Raw genomic sequence first — 19,894 nt, 5'->3', positions numbered from 1 at the left:
TCAGTGCCTGTAGCTCTTCCTGCTGGAGGTGGTGCTGCTGTACTTGATGGAGGCACCGCTGCCCCCAGTGGAGCCCAGGCCGCCCCCAAGGCCAAGGCCGATGCCGCTGCCGGCACTGAAGCCGCCTCCGAGCCCGTGGCCACTGCTGTAGGAGTAGCTGCTGCCGCCGCCCACACCTGCGCCGCTGCCACTGGCGCCGTAGCCGCTGGACACGGTGGACTGCACCACGGCTGCAGGGCGCACACAGCACACAGCATGAGCTGGTGAGCGCCCGCGCCCAGCCCCAGCCCAGTCCCAGGGGCGCCAGGGCAGGGAGGAAGGGAGCAAGGACTTACAGATGTTGACTTGTCCAACGCCTTCGCCACTGAGCCTAGGAGAGAGGACAGGGGGAGGTGAGACTCAGGAGCCCCACTGAGGCCCGGGGCACGACCACTGGCCCTCCCAGAGACCCAGGGAGACGCAGCTGGGCCCAGACTGGGAGCCCTGTGCTGGCTCAGCACTAGGAGCCTGGGCACCCAGGGGCAGAGGGAGGGGCGGGCCCACCTGCACTCCTCGCCCTCCAGCAGCTTCCTGTAGGTGGCGATCTCCACGTCCAGCGCCAGCTTCACGTTCATGAGCTCCTGGTACTCCCTGAGCAGCCGTGCCATGTCCTGCTTGGCCTTCTGCAGGGCGTCCTCCAGCCCCTCCAGCTTGGCCCGCGCGTCCTTGAGGGCCAGCTCCCCGCGCTGCTCAGCGTCGGCGATGGCCGCCTGCAGGGAGGCGCACTGGGGGGGAGGGGAGAGCAGGCAGAGGCTCTGAGCATCTCCATCTCCCAGATGGCATTCATCCGCCATTCCTGGGGGATCGGCCCTGTCCCCACCTCATGTTCTCCTGCCCTAGGTTGTGTCCACCCCTGCCCATCCCCCTAGAGTAGGGAAGTGCCCAGCATCTTGCCCGATGCCAGCCTAGGGTGCAGCAGGGACACCAGAGCGAGTTGGCCCCGCCCCCACGCACCTGCTTCTTGACATGGTCGATCTCAGACCTCAGCCTCTGGATCATGCGGTTGATCTCCGCGATCTCCTGCTTGGTGTTGCGCAGGTCATCCCCGTGTCTGCCGGCCGTGACCTGCAGCTCCTCGTACTGCAGGGGCGGGGGGGGAGAGACAGACTGCTGTGAGCTGCACTGGTAGGGTTTTGAGAGCAGGTGAGAGACAGAGACAGACCCAGAGCAGGGGACGGAGAGACGCCATCCCCTGCCTCAACCCCAGATGTCTGCCCACAGCAGGGCTGGACAGAGCCAGGTGCCAGGAACACATCCCCAACTCCCAGGTTGGAGCAAGAAGCAGTTCATGGGGCCATCAGCGGCTGACCTCAGGCAGCCAGAAACAGGGTTCCTCTGTGGGATGCAGGCTCCTAACTGCGAGACCGCTGGCCTAACCCTGCTGTGGGTTTCTCCATGGAAACCATGGATCAGGCTTGTAATAACATCACCATAATGACCGGGCAGGGGGCACTGGCTCAGTGGAAACCCTGTATTCTCTTAGAAGAGATCCGGGGACATCTGGATCCTCTGGGGTTCGAAAGGGCCCCAGGGATCCTGCAGCAGCCGCCCCGCCCTGCCCACCTTGGTCTGGTACCAGGCCTCGGCCTCGGCGCGGCTCCTCTGGGCGATGTCCTCGTACTGCGCCTTCACCTCGGCGATGATGCTGTCCAGGTCCAGGTGCCGGTTGTTGTCCATGGACAGCACCACGGACGTGTCGGAGACGTGGGTCTGCATCTGGGACAGCTCCTGCGGGGAGAGCACTGTGAGACCCCTGTGCCCTGGGGGTCTCCGAGGGCCCGACCCTGGCGTGAGCCCCTGTGCAGACCCGGCGCGTGACAGATACACAGGGGGTGGAGCCACTGACCGCGTCATAGAAGGCTCTCAGGAAGTTGATCTCGTCAGTGAGACCGTCCACCTTGGCCTGCAGCTCCACCTTGTTCATGTAGGCGGCGTCCACGTCCTGGGGAAAGGGTCCACGGGCTGAGGTCAGTGGAGCGCCCCCTGCTGGGTCCCCACTGCTGTGTCCCAGGTCTGTCACTGGGTGGGCGGGAACTCAGAGACAAGCCCCGCCCTCAGCCAGACACCTGCAGCTGACATCATCAGCTCACCTTCTTCAGAGTCACAAACTCGTTCTCGGCCGCCGTGCGCTTGTTGATTTCCTCTTCATATCTGCTCGGAGAGGACAGGACAGGGCTGGGGCAGGGGCAGCAGACGGCACAGGGCCGGCCAGGCCCCCAGAGTGTGCAGAACACAAACAGACCAGGCTGAGCTCATGCCACTGAGAGTCTGACAGGCAGCCTGGGGTGCCCCTCACTGTCACGTGCTCAAGCCCTCTCATGTGGTGCTTCTGTGCCACCAGAGGTCGTCGGACGCTGTCAAGTTCTTGTCCCAGCCGACAGACCCAGTAAGTGCAAGAATGGGGCCCTGGTCTGGACGCAGTCACCCTGGCTGGGACCTTGGCGCTGCAGCCCCAGGGCCGCTCCCCCACGTCACTCACTTCTTCTTGTAGTCCTCCACCAGGTCCTGCATGCCTCGCAGCTCCGAGTCCAGGCGGCCCCTCTCCCCGAGGATGCTATCCAGCTGCCTCCGGAGGTTGCTGATGTACTGCTCGAACAGCGGCTCCAGGCTCTGCCTCGCGGGCCGGGTGCCCTGCTCCTGCAGCAGCGTCCACTTGGTGTCCAGGACCTTGTTCTGCTGCTCCAGGAAGCGCACCTGCGGGGAGCCGAGTGGGAAGATGGAGAAACGTGGCTTTGCTGTGGCTTCCCTGCCTCCCATCTCCTGCTTCCCCCTCAACCTTTCCTGGGGGCTCTGCTTGCCCTGTGTCTGGTGGGTGTGGGGAGATCTAGAGCGAAGCCCCCAGCCTCCCACTGTCAGAACAGAGCTGGCACCAGGCATGGCTGGCTGGAGTGGGGGAAGCTGCAAAGGCCCAGGCACTGCTGCTGCCTGGAACCTGTGGCCTTCCTGGGCCATCAGCCCCGATGTGTGAGCACAGAGTTCATGTCTCTCCTGCAGGAGCCGAGGAGCCCCAGGGACAGTAATAACGTCCTGTCTGCCAAGCCCCTTCCCACCCAGGATGGGGGAACAAGCGGAATCCCGCACCTGCCAACAAGGAGGTGATTTGCACAGAGCTAAAACCAAACTCCCCTCCCGCTCTGAGTCCGGCATTGCCGAAGGTCCCGGCTTACCTTGTCGATGAAGGAGGCGAACTTGTTGTTGAGGGTCTTGATCTGCTCGCGCTCCTCCGTCCTCACGCGCTGGATGGTGGGGTCGATTTGCAGGTTGAGGGGCGTCAGGAGGCTCTGGTTGACCGTGACCTCTTGGATGCCTCCAGGGGGGCACACGGGGAAGCCGGCGCCCCCGTAGCCGCCGCCAAAACCAGCTCCAGCGCCGAGCCCCAAGCCGCCCCCCATGCCCGCGCCGAAACCAAATCCGCTGCCGGCTGCACCTCCGAAGCCATAGCCGCCTCCAAATCTGCTGGCGTACCCGCCTCCGACTCCGCAGCTGCCACCCACCACGGAGATCCTCCTGGAGCCCCCCAGGCCATAGAGGCTGCGGCTTCCAAAGCCAGCGCCTGCACACGCCCCCCCGAGCCCCGCGCCGCCCCTGGAGTGGGACACGGAGACACTGCTGAAGCCAGAGTGGCTGCCCCTGGGGAGTCTGGCGGAGCTGGTGCTGAAGCCGCAGCGGCTGACGCTGGTCTGGGTCCTCACGGTGGACTTGCTGGCCATGGCTGCAGGAGGGAGAAGGCTGAGCGGGCGGGAGTGTGGGCGCTGTGGCTGCAGCGTGTGTGAGCTGGGCTCCGGGCCGCGCTTTATATAGGCTGAGCATGGGCTGGGCCTGTCCTGGAAGTGGAGCTGGCAGGGCGGGGAGGGCTGGGCTCTCCCCATCCTGAGATCACCTGGCTTAGCAGAGAAGTTTCGAAACAGCCAGGCTGCGATTTGGCTTCCCTGAGTCGGGCAAAATTCCTCTGCCTGCAGCTTGGGCTGGACCTCAGCACAAGCAGAGTCGCTGGAATCAGAGACGCCTGGAGCGGGGCACAGCCCAGTGCGATTGTTCATGGGTTGCTGGCTGCGTCTCTCAAGTCCCCACCTGTCCCGTCCAGGCAGGACATCACAGTCTCCTTATTTGGGGCATCATGCCCTGTTCAGAACGATGGCCCCTTTCCTTACCAGGCCTTCTAGGTGCAATGGGACCACTCCTCCTCTGTGTAATCCCACAGAGGTAGCACAGACGGACACCAGCAGGTTGGGATTCCGAGGACCGATCCCCGCCTGCAACACAGCCTGGAGCTGGCCTCAGGTCTTGTCCCTTTCTGCCTCGTGGGTCCAGTTCTCCACCATGGAGTTTCTCTAAGGTGCTCCTGTGTCCCTCGTGTCCCTGTGAGTGACATTTCCAACGTGAGGCTGAGTGAGGTTCTCCTGTGGCTAAAACAGTCTGGGCAGGCATGGAGCAGGGTGCCCGTGGACAATCTGAGTGCTGGCCTCTAACCCGTATGTGCAAGCCAGACGCAGCCCTTGGTTAAGACCAGAATGCTCGTGACGCCCGCCTCCCACCACCGCATCGTCACCCAGTGGCACCTGTGTCCCTCCACCCAGTCCACCATTGCCGTCCAGAGTCATGACCAGACATGGCCACTGTACTGAGCCCGTGCACTCACTGCTGTCTGTGGTGGTTCCCTCTCTGCAGTCTAGGAAGGATGCACACAGCGAGTAGAGGCCGGGGTGCGAGGATTCCAGGGGGTTATCTGTGCAGGAGCCCATGCACGGCTGTGTGCAAACTCTGCGCCATTTCTGCAGACACAGGAGCTGTGCAGCCCTTGGGCCTCCTGGAGCCACCACCCTCAGATCCAGCGGGGAACCATGTGTGGGAGTCACAGTGCTGCCAGGTCCTGGTGGGTCCTTCTAGAACCTTCCCTGGCATATGCTCCTGTGCTGCTCCTGGGGAGCCTGTGGGATGCAGGTGCCTGGGTATGAGTGTGAGTGAGTGAGTGTGTGAGTGTGGATGTGTATGAATGTGTGAGTGGGTGTGCATAGGTGTGAATGTATGTGTGAGTGTGTGCTCAATGGTGAGTGTGTGTTTGAGTGTGAGATTATGCATGAGTGTATGTGTATGAGTGTGTGTGTAAGTCTGTGTTTGTATGTGTGAGTGTGTGAGTGTGAGTGTGTGAGTGTGCATGAGTGTGAGTGTGTGTTTGAGTGTGAGATTGTGCATGAGTGTATGTGTGTGTGAGTATGTGAGTGGGTTTGAGTGTGCCTGAGTGTTAGTGTGTGTATGTAAGTGTGGTGTGAGTGGGTATGTGAAGGTGTGTGGGTTGAGTGTGAGAGTGTGCGTGAGTATACATGAGTTGGATTTTGGGTGGAATTTGGTATTTAGGGAGTGACCTGGCTTCCTTGTAAGGGAATCAAGCATAGATGGATTGTACATGACATCACCTGTGTGCAGGTACATATTACCTGCACATACATGTCAATCCACTAGAGACAATGACAAAAAGGCCATGGGATATTATTACAGGATCAGTCTGTTGTGGGCTGTTTGCGTGGCACCGTGGGTTAAGTCACCAATGTGAGGCCAGCCTCCCCGTCAGGGACACCCTTGGGGTCCCAGCTGCTCCTCTTGCAGTCCCGCTCCCTGCTATGCGTTAGTGCAAGCAGAGACAAGGGCTGAAAAGCCAGGCCCTGCCGCCCCTGTGGAAATCCTCAGTAGCCCCTGGGCTCCTGGCTGTGACCTGGCCCAGCCCCAGTGTTGCGGCCATACCGGCAGTGAGTCACCAGATGCAAGACTTCTCATTCTGTCTCACCCTCTTTGTCTCTCTACCATTCCGTTGAAAAAAAGAAATCTTAAAAAACATTAGGTAGAATGGAGTGAAAACATACATTTATTTTGAAAACATAAGTGTATTTAGGTGCATGTTGGGAAGATTCCACGTGTACTCTGTCACTGTCCATATTGTCCAAGAGGTGTGTGACCTGCACATAGCAGGTGGCCGGCGGCAGGGTTCTCCATGTAAGATCTGCAAACACAGACAGACACGCACACGCACACATGACCAGACGCCCACGCTCTCTCCTCCTGTGCCGTGTGTCTCCTCCTCCCAGTGCTGGGTTCTCTCCTGACGCCCTTGACCCTGCAAGTGGCTCTCTCCTAACTGTCTGCCCCTCCCCCTCTCTTGCACCTGCACCTGTGCTGTGTGCACGAAGCACTGTGCTTCCCCTGGTGCTGCTGTCCAGCTGCCTTCCTCCAGGGCCCAGGGCTCTTTCCGAGCTCTACCTCCTGACGCTTTCTCTTTCAGTTCTCTCCACATTGTCCCTTTGCTCTCTGTGTGCGATTATGATTCACTTATATCAAACGTGGAGAGAGCGTGGCACGCACACAGACAGTGAGAATGAGAGCAAGAGTGAAAGAGAGAAAGAGAGAGAAACACCCCCATCGCTGTTTGCCTAACCTATGCCCCCTGCAACAGCTGGGGCTGGCCCCGGGCTGTATGGATCACAGAGCTCAGAGAACTCACACAGGGCTCCATGGCGACAGGAAGCCCAGCATCTGAGCCATCGCTGCTGCCTCCCGGGTTCTGCGGGAGCCGGAAGCTGCAGTCTGGAGATGGGGCAGTGTGGATCCCAGGCTCGCCCATGGGGGACACAGGTGCCTCCTTAGAGGCCCAGACCCCCTACAGAGCACCTGCTCTGCTGTCTGATGTGTCCCGGGGCTGATTTCATTCAATCTGTTGCCTGTGTTTCTGGGCGCCTCCTGTCTGGCGAGTGTTCTGGAAGGGCCTTGGTTCCTCTGCTCCTTTCATTTTGTTCCTGCTTAGACCTTCTGTGGGTCCTAGAAGAGGCCCTCTGAGCAGCGCTCGGCTCTGTCCTTGTCATTTGAAGGAGCTGTCGGGAGAGGCAGGGCCGGGCCTGCTCCAGGTTCTTGGGTTGGCCAGGACGAGCTGGGCTGTGTGCAGAATCCTCTCCGTCCTGGATTCAGCCAAGCCAAGGGGCGCCACTGCAGAGCCGCTCACAACTCTCACTCTGCTGTCCTAGCCTCTCAAACACCACGCCGGCTCCCGAGCGCTGTCCCCGCGGCTGTGTCCGGGTGCCCACATGTGTGACCAGCCTCCCTCTGGGACTGCCCCCAAAGTGTTTCTGGAAGGAAGCCATTGGAACAGGAAGCTTGAGCCCATGCCGACAATGCTGCTGGGAGTGGCCGCTCCGCCTGCCCCAGCCTGAACGGGAGAAATCCAGCTGGCGATCGGATCTTCCTCCCTGCTTACCGCCTGAGCTGGGACCTGGTGTGTCCCCACTCCAGACCTGAGCTGGACATAAAGGCTTCTGCTCTTGCATGAGAGCCTGTTGCTGATTTTAGGGACCAAGGAAGAAGGGAGACAGCCAGTCAGAGCAGAAACAACTTGGATCGAAGTCAGGACAGAGAGGCAGGGCAAGGGAGATTCTCGCTCAGACGGTGAGCAGGGGTCTGAGAAGAGAGTCAGCCCCTGGCCAGGGCATTGTAGCCCACGGATGCTGCTTGTAGAGACAGGGTATGGCGGGGGTGTGGGACCCTCATCCACTGAGAGAGGACGGGTTGAAGAGGCAGAAGACCCCCTTGGTCAGAGTTTACAGCACCTGCTCTTCTCAGCTGGGAACGTCACAGGCCAAGCAGGCAGCTGAACGCCGTGGCCGCAGCACCTCAGCGTCACTCTGCCCCAGGCTCCGTGCGCCCCGTGTGAGGGTCACACTTGGGGTACACGGCCCAGAAGGCCTAAGAGGAGACCTTGTGAGAATGAGCAGTCAGGGCCCCGCCCGGGAGGACACCCTGATACCAGGAGGGCTCTCAGAGGCCGGGCATCCAACTGAATCTCCAGGCAGAATTCCTGGACCTGAGTTTCTCATTTAGGTTTCCGTACATGGATTCCATGTCTGCCAGGAGTCTGGGGGTTTCTGATGATTTCCCCTTGGGAGCAACATGGTATTGGGCGTCCACAAGGACTCAGCCCTTTTCGTCTCAGGTTGTTACACGGGTTGACGTGGAGCTGGGGTAGTTTGTCTATATTATGTGTCTCATGTTCACTGAGCCTTAGCTCCATTATATTTAAATTCTCTCTCTCTGTCTCTCTCTGTCTCTCTCTGTCTCTCTCAAACACACAGACACACAGACACACAGACACATGGTAAATGGGCTTAGTTCTAGAAAATCTTCCCCAGCTGTGGTCAGGGAAGAGGAGGCGGGGCCAAGGTGAGGTGCTGCCCACTTTGCCTGGGCAATAGTGAAGTGGGGGGAATCTAGGATACAAGGAAGCGCCAAGCCCTGACAGTGCCAGATCACCCTGGACAATTTCTCCAGTGACGTGAGAACTGGGGGTGAGGAGCACACGGTCACGCGTAGGCAAGCTCTCCAGCCTAGAGTCCCCACCGGGGTCACCCTGAGTCATCTCAAGTATAAGTCAGGACGGGGCATGTGCTAGTCAGGGATGGGATCTCCATTCTCCCTGGGTTGGGGGTGGTGAGCTCCTGGGGAGGCTTCCAGGTGTCCGGGGTGTTCCCTCCTCCTGGGGCCCTCAGGCTTCAGGACCTGTGAGCCGAGGTGCCGCCTGGCCTTGTGTGCCCAAGCCTCCAGCTACCCTGGCCTCTGGCTGCACTGGCTGACTGTTCCCTGCTGTGCGCGTCCCATGCTGCACACCCCAGGTCCCACGTTTGTCTCTGTCCTTGGGTGTGATCCCAGAAGTCAGTATCATCAGCACATTGCGCTCCTGCAATGCTCTCATGGGTCGTGGCCATTTTCCTGGCATGAAGGGTTTCTATCAAAGATTTACTGGAATGCAATATTGGGAGTGAAGGGGAGAGGATGACGTAGGAGGAGATAGAAGAGGGTGCTTTTTTTTTTTTTTTTTTTGGCAGGCAGAGTTAGACAGTGAAAGAGAGAGAGACAGAGAGAAAGGTCTTCCTTTTTCCGTTGATTCAGCCCCAAAGTGGCTGCTATGGCTGGCAGGTTGCGGCCGTTGCACTGCGCCGATCCGAAGCCAAGAGCCAGATGCTTCCTTCTGGTCTCCCACGCAGGTGCAGGGCCCAAGGACGTGGGCCATCCTCCACTTCACTCCCAGGCTACAGCAGAGAGCTGGACTGGAAGAGGATCAACCAGGATAGAATCCAGCACCCCAACCGGGACTAGAACCCCGAGTGCCGGCGCCGCAGTCAGAGGATTAGCCTAGTGAGCCACGGTGCCGGGTGCTTGTACCTCTGCTGGGTCACTCCTTGCAGCTGCCAGAACTGAGTTGGAATTCGGTACCTGAGCCATAACCAGAGGCTCCCAGTGCCTAAGCAGAGCACTGGACCATAAGGAGAGCCCCTGGGACCCATGCTGACACCCAATGTGGGAGCAGGAATCCCCATCTGGGACTTCTCCATGGCATCTCCTCTCCAGCTCGGGCTTTAGGATGACTCCAATATCCTAGACTTTCTCACGTGACGTGCCCTGATTGCCTGTGCGTGGGGTCAGTGCAAGTGACCAGGACGCTGGCCTGATGCTCCCGGTCTAGGAGCTGGATATGAGTGGTTGGATTCTACAGGGACCCTGACCCAGAGGAGTCTCGGGTTTCCTGATTGCCCATAAGGAGGGGAGCACAGCACGTGGGGGAGGTCCCTGGGTCAATATGAGGATACACTGATCCCTGGGTAGAGGAGCAGGTCCTCTGTCCCCCTAACCAGGCAGCAAGAAACGACACAGGACATTGTGAATCTGCTTTATTTATTATAATCACGAGAAAGCACGGGCAGAGAGAAGAGCAGGAGACACCAACTGTGTGGACACGGACTGTGTAACCACGGGACGGCCCCTCGTGTGCCCATGGCCTCAGCCAGGCAGGATCACCCCACTGCGAGAATGGGGATGTCTGGCCCCAGTGGAAGAGAAAGGCAAAGGGATCTGTCCTGCAGCAGACCAGTTAGAGTTTTCAAGAAAGAAAAGGGGCAGAGACAATAGTGCTGCAATGCACCCCTTAGAGACAGAATGTGGGGGCAGAGGCATAGGATGTGACTAAGAGACAGAGAGAGGAGAGGTGACCTGGGATGTTGACCAGGGCGCTTGGGCACAGCGCGGGGGACAGAGAGGAGGAGGGTGGGGCCCTTGGCAGCCTCAGCTCCAAGCAGAGAGCAGGATGGAGCTGAGGCCAGGGCAGGGCAGGCCGCCTGCCCTGAGGACTCTGCAGCCAGGCAGGGGCCCAGGGCTGGGGGCCCCGCAGCGGGGGCGGGGCTCAGTGCCTGTAGCTCTTCCTGCTGGAGGTGGTGCTGCTGTACTTGATGGAGGAACCGCTGCCCCCGGCGGAGCCCAGGCCGCCCCCGATGCCGATGCCGCTGCCGGCACTGAAGCCGCCTCCGAGCCCGTGGCCACTGCTGTAGGAGTAGCTGCTGCCGCCGCCCACACCTGCGCCGCTGCCACTGGCGCCGTAGCCGCTGGACACGGTGGACTGCACCACGGCTGCAGGGCGCACACAGCACACAGCATGAGCTGGTGAGCGCCCGCGCCCAGCCCCAGCCCAGTCCCAGGGGCGCCAGGGCAGGGAGGAAGGGAGCAAGGACTTACAGATGTTGACTTGTCCAACACCTTCGCCACTGAGCCTAGGAGAGAGGACAGGGGGAGGTGAGACTCAGGAGCCCCACTGAGGCCTGGGGCACAACCACTGGCCCTCCCAGAGACCCAGGGAGACGCAGCTGGGCCCAGACTGGGAGCCCTGTGCTGGCTCAGCACTAGGAGCCTGGGCACCCAGGGGCAGAGGGAGGGGCGGGCCCACCTGCACTCCTCGCCCTCCAGCAGCTTCCTGTAGGTGGCGATCTCCACGTCCAGCGCCAGCTTCACGTTCATGAGCTCCTGGTACTCCCTGAGCAGCCGTGCCATGTCCTGCTTGGCCTTCTGCAGGGCGTCCTCCAGCCCCTCCAGCTTGGCCCGCGCGTCCTTGAGGGCCAGCTCCCCGCGCTGCTCAGCGTCGGCGATGGCCGCCTGCAGGGAGGCGCACTGGGGGGGAGGGGAGAGCAGGCAGAGGCTCTGAGCATCTCCATCTCCCAGATGGCATTCATCCGCCATTCCTGGGGGATCGGCCCTGTCCCCACCTCATGTTCTCCTGCCCTAGGTTGTGTCCACCCCTGCCCATCCCCCTAGAGTAGGGAAGTGCCCAGCATCTTGCCCGATGCCTAGGGTGCAGCAGGGACACCAGAGCGAGTTGGCCCCGCCCCCACGCACCTGCTTCTTGACATGGTCGATCTCAGACCTCAGCCTCTGGATCATGCGGTTGATCTCCGCGATCTCCTGCTTGGTGTTGCGCAGGTCGTCCCCGTGTCTGCCGGCCGTGACCTGCAGCTCCTCGTACTGCGGGAGTGGAGAGGGGGGGAGACAGACTGCTGTGAGCTGCACTGGTAGGGTTTTGAGAGCAGGTGAGAGACAGAGACAGACCCAGAGCAGGGGACGGAGAGACGCCATCCCCTGCCTCAACCCCAGATGTCTGCCCACAGCAGGGCTGGACAGAGCCAGGTGCCAGGAACACATCCCCAACTCCCAGGTTGGAGCAAGAAGCAGTTCATGGGGCCATCAGCGGCTGACCTCAGGCAGCCAGAAGCAGGGTTCCTCTGTGGGATGCAGGCTCCTAACTGCGAGACCGCTGGCCTAACCCTGCTGTGGGTTTCTCCATGGAAACCATGGTTCAGGCTTGTAATAACATCACCATAATGACCGGGCACTGGGGCACTGGCTCAGTGGAGACCCCGCCTTCTCTTAGGAGAGATCCGGGGACATCTGGATCCTCTGGGGTTCGAAAGGGCCCTAGGGATCCTGCAGCAGCCACCCCGCCCTGCCCACCTTGGTCTGGTACCAGGCCTCGGCCTCGGCGCGGCTCCTCTGGGCAATGTCCTCGTACTGAGCCTTCACCTCGGCGATGATGCTGTCCAGGTCCAGGTGCCGGTTGTTGTCCATGGACAGCACCACGGACGTGTCGGAGACGTGGGTCTGCATCTGGGACAGCTCCTGTGGGGAGAGCACTGTGAGACCCCTGTGCCCTGGGGGTCTCCGAGGGCCCGACCCTGGCGTGAGCCCCTGTGCAGACCCGGAGTGTGACAGATACACAGGGGGTGGAGCCACTGACCGCATCATAGAAGGCTCTCAGGAAGTTGATCTCGTCAGTGAGACCGTCCACCTTGGCCTGCAGCTCCACCTTGTTCATGTAGGCGGCGTCCACGTCCTGGGAAAAGGGTCCACGGGCTGAGGTCAGTGGATCGCCCCCTGCTGGGTCCCCACTGCTGTGTCCCAGGTCTGCCCCTGGGTGGGCGGGGACTCAGAGACAAGCCCCGCCCTCAGCCAGACACCTGCAGCTGACACCATCAGCTCACCTTCTTCAGAGTCACAAACTCGTTCTCGGCCGCCGTGCGCTTGTTGATTTCCTCTTCATATCTGCTCGGAGAGGACAGGACAGGGCTGGGGCAGGGGCAGCAGACGGCACAGGGCCGGCCAGGCCCCCAGAGTGTGCAGAACACAAACAGACCAGGCTGAGCTCATGCCACTGAGAGCCTGACAGGCAGCCTAGGGTGCCTCTCACTGTGACGTGCTCAAGCCCTCTCATGTGGTGCTTCTGTGCCATCAGAGGTCCTCGGACGCTGTCAAGTTCTTGACCCAGCCGACAGACCCAGTAAGTGCAAGAATGGGGCCCTGGTCTGGACGCAGTCACCCTGGCTGGGACCTTGGCGCTGCAGCCCCAGGGCCGCTCCCCCACGTCACTCACTTCTTCTTGTAGTCCTCCACCAGGTCCTGCATGCCTCGCAGCTCCGAGTCCAGGCGGCCCCTCTCCCCGAGGATGCTGTCCAGCTGCCTCCGGAGGTTGCTGATGTACTGCTCGAACAGCGGCTCCAGGCTCTGCCTCGCGGGCCGGGTGCCCTGCTCCTGCAGCAGCGTCCACTTGGTGTCCAGGACCTTGTTCTGCTGCTCCAGGAAGCGCACCTGCGGGGAGCCGAGTGGGAAGATGGAGAAACGTGGCTTTGCTGTGGCTTCCCTGCCTCCCATCTCCTGCTTCCCCCTCAACCTTTCCTGGGGGCTCTGCTTGCCCTGTGTCTGGTGGGTGTGGGGAGATCTAGAGCGAAGCCCCCAGCCTCCCACTCTCAGGGCACAGCCGGCACCAGGCATGGCTGGCTCGAGTGGGGGAAGCTGCAAAGGCCCAGGCACTGCTGCTGCCTGGATCCTGTGGCCTTCCTGGGCCATCAGCTCCGATGTGTGAGCACAGAGTTCATGTCTGTCCTTCAGTAGCCGAGGAGCCCCAGGGACAGTAATAACGTCCTGTCTGCCAAGCCCCTTCCCACCCAGGATGGGGGAACAAGCGGAATCCCACACCTGCCATCAGTGAAGTGATTTGCACAGAGCCAAAACCAAACTCCCCTCCCGCTCTGAGTCCGGCCTTTGCCTTAGGTCCCGGCTCACCTTGTCGATGAAGGAGGCGAACTTGTTGTTGAGGGTCTTGATCTGCTCGCGCTCCTCCGTCCTCACGCGCTGGATGGTGGGGTCAATTTGCAGGTTGAGGGGCGTCAGGAGGCTCTGGTTGACCGTGACCTCTTGGATGCCTCCAGGGGGGCACACGGGGAAGCCGGCGCCCCCGTAGCCGCCGCCAAAACCAGCTCCAGCGCCGAGCCCCAAGCCGCCCCCCATGCCCGCGCCGAAACCAAATCCGCTGCCGGCTGCACCTCCGAAGCCATAGCCGCCTCCAAATCTGCTGGCGTACCCGCCTCCGACTCCGCAGCTGCCACCCACCACGGAGATCCTCCTGGAGCCCCCCAGGCCATAGAGGCTGCGGCTCCCAAAGCCAGCGCCTGCACACGCCCCCCCGAGCCCCGCGCCGCCCCTGGAGCGGGACACGGAGACACTGCTGAAGCCAGAGTGGCTGCCCCTGGGGAGTCTGGCGGAGCTGGTGCTGAAGCCGCGGCGGCTGACGCTGGTCTGGGTCCTCACGGTGGACTTGCTGGCCATGGCTGCAGGAGGGAGAAGGCTGAGCGGGCGGGAGTGTGGGCGCTGTGGCTGCAGAGCAGGTGTGTGAGCTGGGCTCCGGGCCGCGCTTTATATAGGCTGGGAATGGGCTGGGCCTGTCCTGGAAGTGGAGCTGGCAGGGCGGGGAGGGCTGGGTTCTCTGAATAGTGACATCACACCCCCCCCTCCGTATTTTAGATAGGTATGAAATATTCAAATGCTCTTTGGCTTCCTTTAGTCATGGAGAAATTCTCCTGCCTCCAGCCTTGACTTGATCCGTGCACAATGAGCCCCGATGTGTACTCGCTCAAGTCATGCCTTAGTCATGGCCTCAAACAAAGGAGACAAGGAGCTGATCTGTCTTAATTGTCCCTTCCTCCAGCCTCTGCAGACACTCCCTGGGCCCCCTTCCCACACAGGTCTGTGTCTCCACCACCGCCTCCCCTCCCCGCAGGGTGGGTCTCGCCTGGAGGGTTCTGCAGCGTTTGCCCAACGGCCTGAGCAAGAAGTGGCCTGCTGTTTGCTTCCTTCATGTTGGAACCAGTTTTTCGGGAGGTCCTGGAAGTCTCCTCCTTGGGATCTTGGGCATGGGTGGGGGGATCCCAGGGGAGACCTGCCCCCTCCTGTTTGTGCTCATAGCAACAGAGCCAGGAGCCTTTCTCCCGTGTGATTGACAGAGCGCTGACTTGCACCTGTAACCTCCCTGGGACGACAGAAACAGACAAGGCCCAGAGATATGCTGCACGAAGTTTCTGTCCCGTGTGCACTCCGCCCCCCGCTTCGTGTCTGCTGCGAATCCGTCTGCGCTTGCGCCTGACGTTCTGACACTCTTTCCTGTCTGCTCTTCTGGGATGTGTGCACAGAGCTGCACGTATGGAACCTTAAACCAGCAGAAGGGAAACCATGAAGTAAAGCCCAGCCCTCCTTTTCCCACCGAGCCTGACATTTCTGGAGAATCAGGGGCCATTTTACTACGGGTGTGCACAGAACGTAGTGGGGCAGACAGCAGCTGTCTATCACGGCCGTGTGTGTGCGTGATGAACGTGATGAGTTCCCAAGTCAATTCCAAGTTTCTGTTTCTCGCCTCAGCACCTGGGGCCTCAGAGTCCTGCTCCCACTCTGAGTCTCTCCCCCTCGCTGGTCGGCAAGAGTCAGGCTCCGTTCCCCCAAGAGGGCTGTGAGGGTCAAGTTCCCGGGCACTCTGCAGGGTCCAGTGCGTGAGCAGATGTGGAGCAGTTGCTGGTGTGTGTGTCTGTGAGAGCGTGCACTTGACAAGCAACCATGCCTGGACAGACAAAATGCACTCCCCCGCTGTGGGGTGACCCTTATAGAAGCAGTCCCTTCTCTCCAAGCTCTGGGGGCACGGTGTCCTGGAGGCAGGTGCTGCCCGCCCCGGGAGGTGCTAACTCAGCGTCTGGCAGGTGGAGAGCCTACTCCAAACAGTGGAAGCAGTGCCCCTCCCTCCACCCTGCTTGCACAATGGATGACCAAGAATGTGCTGCCACTCGGTTCTGGGAATGAAGCACTTATCTTTCTGGTCTCTCCCACTGTACTCCCTGAGGCCGCAGGCCTTGTGCTTGACATGGAGGGTGCTGGAATGAGGCATGGGGGTTGCCCCTGCAGGTGGGAGGGCGCTCTATGCATTTACCCAGCACCCGTGTCTATGCAGGGCCTGGCATCTCTCACAGCTTCTACACTGCAGTGGCCCAGCTGAGCAGTTGTGACAGGCGTGGTGTGACCTGCAGAGCCTACAGCAGTCACGACGTGTCCCTTTAAGGAGAGCACTGGCCAAGCTCTGGTTACGAGTGTGGGCTCAGGTGACAGGTGTCTGGCCTCGCGGGTGAGACGGTTGGGACGCTCACATCCCACAGTGGAATGCATGGGTCGAAGTCCTGGCTCCGGCTCCTGACTCCAGCTTCCTGCTATGCACACCTCGGGAGGCCGCAGTGATGGCTCGAGGAATTGGGCCCCTGCCACCCACATGGGAGCTCCAGATAGAGCTCGTGGCTCCCAGCTGTAGCCTGGCCCAGCCCCAGCCTTGGTGGGCATTTGAGGAGTGAACCCGCAGATGGGAGCTCTCTCATATTTCTCTGTCTCTTTCTCAAATAAATAATAATAATAATAATAATGGAAAAAGCACGTGGGCTCTAAAGTTCAAGAGCCCAGGCCCCTGACTATCCTGCAGATCACCTGTGCTTTGTTTTTCAAAAAAAAGATTGGCTTCTTTATTTGAAAGGCAGAGGGACAGAGAGGGAGAGAGAGACAGAGATCTTTCCTTTGCTGGTTCACACGTCCACAATGCCTGCAACCCTGGGACAAGGCCGGGCTTTGAAGCCAGGAGCCAGGGATTCCATTCTGGTCTCTCCATTCTGAAGGGCAGGGACCCAACCTCTTTGTCGTGAGTTAGCTTGGGCCTAAATTCCTGCTCCGGGCTCTTGCCTCTTGTGAGAAGCATTCTCAGTACGGGCAGAGACACAATGTGCAACAGGATGGGGTTGATTTAGGGAGGGAGGAACACACAGAGGCGCATGTCGGGACATTGTTCAAGGGGCATGGGCCAGAAAAAGAAGAGAGAGAGATTTTCCTATTCTGCTCGCTCTGTGTCACATGGGAGAGAGAGAGAGAGAGAGAGAGAGAGAGAGAGAGTTTCCTCTTGTGAACTCAGATAGGGGCATGGTTACACAGTATCACCCCCAGACCCCCAGTCAGGGGAAGTACATCCTGGGCAAAGGGTCATCCGATTGACAGGTGTGTGGATATGCTTACATGAGGCAGGGGAGGTGTGGCTCCCATCTCGGGGCCCTCATCTAGCTAAGCCGCCTTATCCCATTGCAACCTGAGCTATCGCCGGTGTCTCCCAGGGTTCACATCAGCAGGAATGCCAGCGTCAGGGCCTGGGAACCCGCCCGTGAGCCCAGGCACTCCGCTGTGGGATGCTATGCTTCATTTTCACACCTGGGGTAAGAATAGGAGCTCTCCCACAGTGTAGCTGGGGACTCACGGTGGATCATTTGTGGGACGGTCTTAGCACAGTGGCGCACGGGTTCTCAATGAGGTTGGGCTATCGCCATTGTTATAGGGCAGTATGAGCAGCTTTGGTGTGGAGGGGCCCACGAGAAGCTTCAGGAACTGGAACACAGGTGCAGTGTGTGTGTTGGGGGTGGGGTGGGGGTGGGGAGGACCGTGGGGGAACTGAAAGCAAGAATGCAGGCTGGTGCCGCGTTAGCCGAGACCTCGGAAGCCGTGCCCAGGGCGTTCCCTCGCTCCTGGGGGCCGTGCAAAGGCACACAGGAGACACGAACTGGAGCAGAAGAAATTTGCACACTTGCAGGTGCTCAGAGCAGCAGCAGCACAGGACAGAGCTCTGCCCCTGGCTGAGGCGGGGCAGGGGGCAGCATGCAGCGCATTGTGTGAGAGCCCAGAAGACACCACTGTGGTCAGAGAGGAGGTATGAGCCCTGGGCAGGAGCCCGGCCGGCTGCCCCCCACCCCCTGGAGCCAGGCTGCCCGCTTTCCCCCCCCGGCCTGTGCACAAAGGCACGGCTGCAGCCAGCCAGGTGGGTGTGGCCTCATCCCTGAACGAAGCCTGCAGTTCCATGGCGGTGGGGACCTCACATTCTACGGCTCAGCCCATCAGAAGGTGGTTTCACCCCAAGGTCTGACCCAGTGCTGGGCTCAGCAGGTGCCCCAGACTGCACATGCCGCGTAAAGAATCCTGTCAAGTTTCTTGGCACAAGTGTGTCTCTTCCTGATAGATTTACAGGACGTTCTGTAATACACACACACACACACACACACATATATGAAGAGCTTAAAAAAAATCCACACCCCACCTGCCAGGGACTGTCTGGGAACGAGTTCCAGAGACACTGATCAGGCTGCGGTCAGCTGGGAGGACTCACGGTGGGTGCGGCGGTGGTGGGGTGCACAGTGAGGGCTTCTAAGGCCATGGAGGGGGAGTTGGAGTGGACTACCACTTGTGCCCTAGCCCCACCCCCAGGCGATCCATTTCTAAGCCCACTCCTCCCCAGCCCCACAAGCCTTACGGGCTCGAGGTTGTCCTTGGTTTTCTGCATCTTCCGTCGGGTGGAGAAATACCCAGCATTCCCCAGCTGCTCTCAGACCTCCCTGGGCCCAGCTGTCCCAAGGAGTCCCCCAGAATCCCTCCCTCTCCTTCTCCCTCTGCCAATCTGCTTTAGCACCGGGAGAAGGTCACCTCCCTGGATGCGGGGAGCTCCCTGGGTGGCTACAGGGATGGCTTCTCAGAGGAAGTGTCTCCCGTCACCCACAATCACACCCCGTGGCGGAGCTCAGGGGCGCTCTGGCTCCCCAGGGAGCCCAGTGGGGACAGCGCTGCTGTCGTAACAAGATTAAAGGAGGGTGCGCATTTGGACCAGCACTGAAGACTGCTTGGGATACCCTCACCCCAGATCAGAGTATGTGGGTCTGAGTCCCAGCTCCGCTTCTGTTTCTAGCTTCTGGCTCGTGGGTACCCTGCAAGGCAGCCGGTGATGGCTTCAGTGACTGAGCCCCCTGCCATCCACGCAGCCAGGTCAGCGGGCACTTCCCACCATGTCCCTAGCATGGAGGAAGGGCAGGAGGATTCCAGGAGAAGTCAGCCCAGAGGATTTGCCCTGTCTCTTCTGCCTCCCTGGGCGGGGCAGGCGGATGAGAACGAGGGATCAACTTCTTGTCATCATCAGCAAAAGCTCAGGTTAAGAGCCTTAATCCTACAAGCCATAGGATGATGCTCCTCAGAAGGGAATCCCACAGACCCGGCCCCGTCCCCTGGGAGCAGCTGGGGACGCACGTGGGAAGAATGTGGACAGGAGCGCCGGGCTGCAGCGGCAGGTGGAGTCTTCCGTGGTGGAGTGGCTCAGACAGTTTTGAAACTGTCACAATTGCACGAGGGGACTTTAAAAGGCTCGTGCGAAATGGAATTGAAAGATAGGTGTTTTGGGTGCAAGGTTTTTTAAAATCCTTGTGTATGAAATGTTTTCAAAATGTTTATGAAAAAATGAATATTGTGAAAAAGCTATGGCACCAGCATTGTGGCTCAGAGGGCTAAGCCACTGCCTGTGAATGCCGGCATCCCATAAGGGCACTGGTTCAATTCCAGGCTGCTCCACTTCCGATCCAGCTCCCTGCTAATGTGCCTGGGAAAGCAGTGGAAAATGACCCAAGTGCTTGGGCCCTCTGCTACCCATACGGGAGACCTGGATGAAGCTCCTGGCTCCTGGCTTTAGTCTGGCCCAGCCCCAGCTATTGTGACCATTTGGGGAGTGAACAAGCAGATGGAAGACCGCTCTCTCTCTTTCTCTTTCCCCCTTCTCTCGCTGTAACTCTGCCTTTCAAATAAATACATAAATCATTAAAAAGAAAAAAAAATCTATGCATGAATTTCAAAAGCAGTTGGCACCAAAATAAGCTTATTTTCGATTCCATTTTCTGCCAACGTTCTACTGTCCCCATGCTTTCTTCAGTCACCAGGCTGCTGGTGCACACGCAGTGGACAGTGACCAGCCCAGCTCCTGGGTCCTGGGTGCTTCTCAGTCTGCTCACACAGTGTGCACCTGCTTTGTCCAGAACACCAGGAGGGAGTCGCATACCTGGATGCAGCCCAAGTACCTTTCTCTGCAGTCCCAGGAAGTCTGCCAACTCGCCTTTCCAGTGGGACACAGCGCTCTCGCTTGCTCTCTCTCTCTCTCTCTCTCTCTCTCAGGTGCATTGTGGAGTCTCCAGGTCACTGAGAGAACATTTTCCATAGAGCTTGGATCAAAGCATTGCCCACCCCGGAACGGTGGTCCCAAGCCCCCTCCCCACCCCCAAGCCGTCATTCCTGTGACCTTGTTCAGTGGGGATGTGTCGAGACCCTCCTCTTCTACCTGGATGGGCTGTCACTT

At 59.8% G+C, this 19,894-nt stretch overlaps 2 protein-coding genes across 2 annotated transcripts; both read right to left on the bottom strand.

Moving 5' to 3' along the window:
* LOC133767745 (keratin, type II cytoskeletal 6A-like) lies at positions 1–3,749 on the bottom strand. Its single transcript, XM_062202183.1, has 9 exons — positions 3,207–3,749; positions 2,519–2,733; positions 2,130–2,190; positions 1,886–1,981; positions 1,603–1,767; positions 994–1,119; positions 544–764; positions 336–370; positions 1–230 (listed from the first exon to the last, which is right to left on the bottom strand). The coding sequence occupies exons 1-9, from the start codon at positions 3,747–3,749 to the stop codon at positions 1–3; spliced, it is 1,692 nt and encodes a 563-aa protein (XP_062058167.1).
* Positions 3,750–10,252: 6,503 nt separating this feature from the next.
* Positions 10,253–13,995, bottom strand: LOC133767744 (keratin, type II cytoskeletal 6A-like). Its single transcript, XM_062202182.1, has 9 exons — positions 13,453–13,995; positions 12,764–12,978; positions 12,375–12,435; positions 12,131–12,226; positions 11,848–12,012; positions 11,236–11,361; positions 10,790–11,010; positions 10,582–10,616; positions 10,253–10,476 (listed from the first exon to the last, which is right to left on the bottom strand). The coding sequence occupies exons 1-9, from the start codon at positions 13,993–13,995 to the stop codon at positions 10,253–10,255; spliced, it is 1,686 nt and encodes a 561-aa protein (XP_062058166.1).
* Between the last annotated feature and the right edge of the window lie 5,899 nt (positions 13,996–19,894).

The sequence above is a fragment of the Lepus europaeus genome, chromosome 10 (assembly GCF_033115175.1).
Source record: "Lepus europaeus isolate LE1 chromosome 10, mLepTim1.pri, whole genome shotgun sequence".
NCBI lineage: Eukaryota > Metazoa > Chordata > Mammalia > Lagomorpha > Leporidae > Lepus > Lepus europaeus.
The sequence above is the reverse complement of the archived record's forward strand: the minus strand, read 5'-3'. Positions and strand labels throughout refer to the sequence as shown.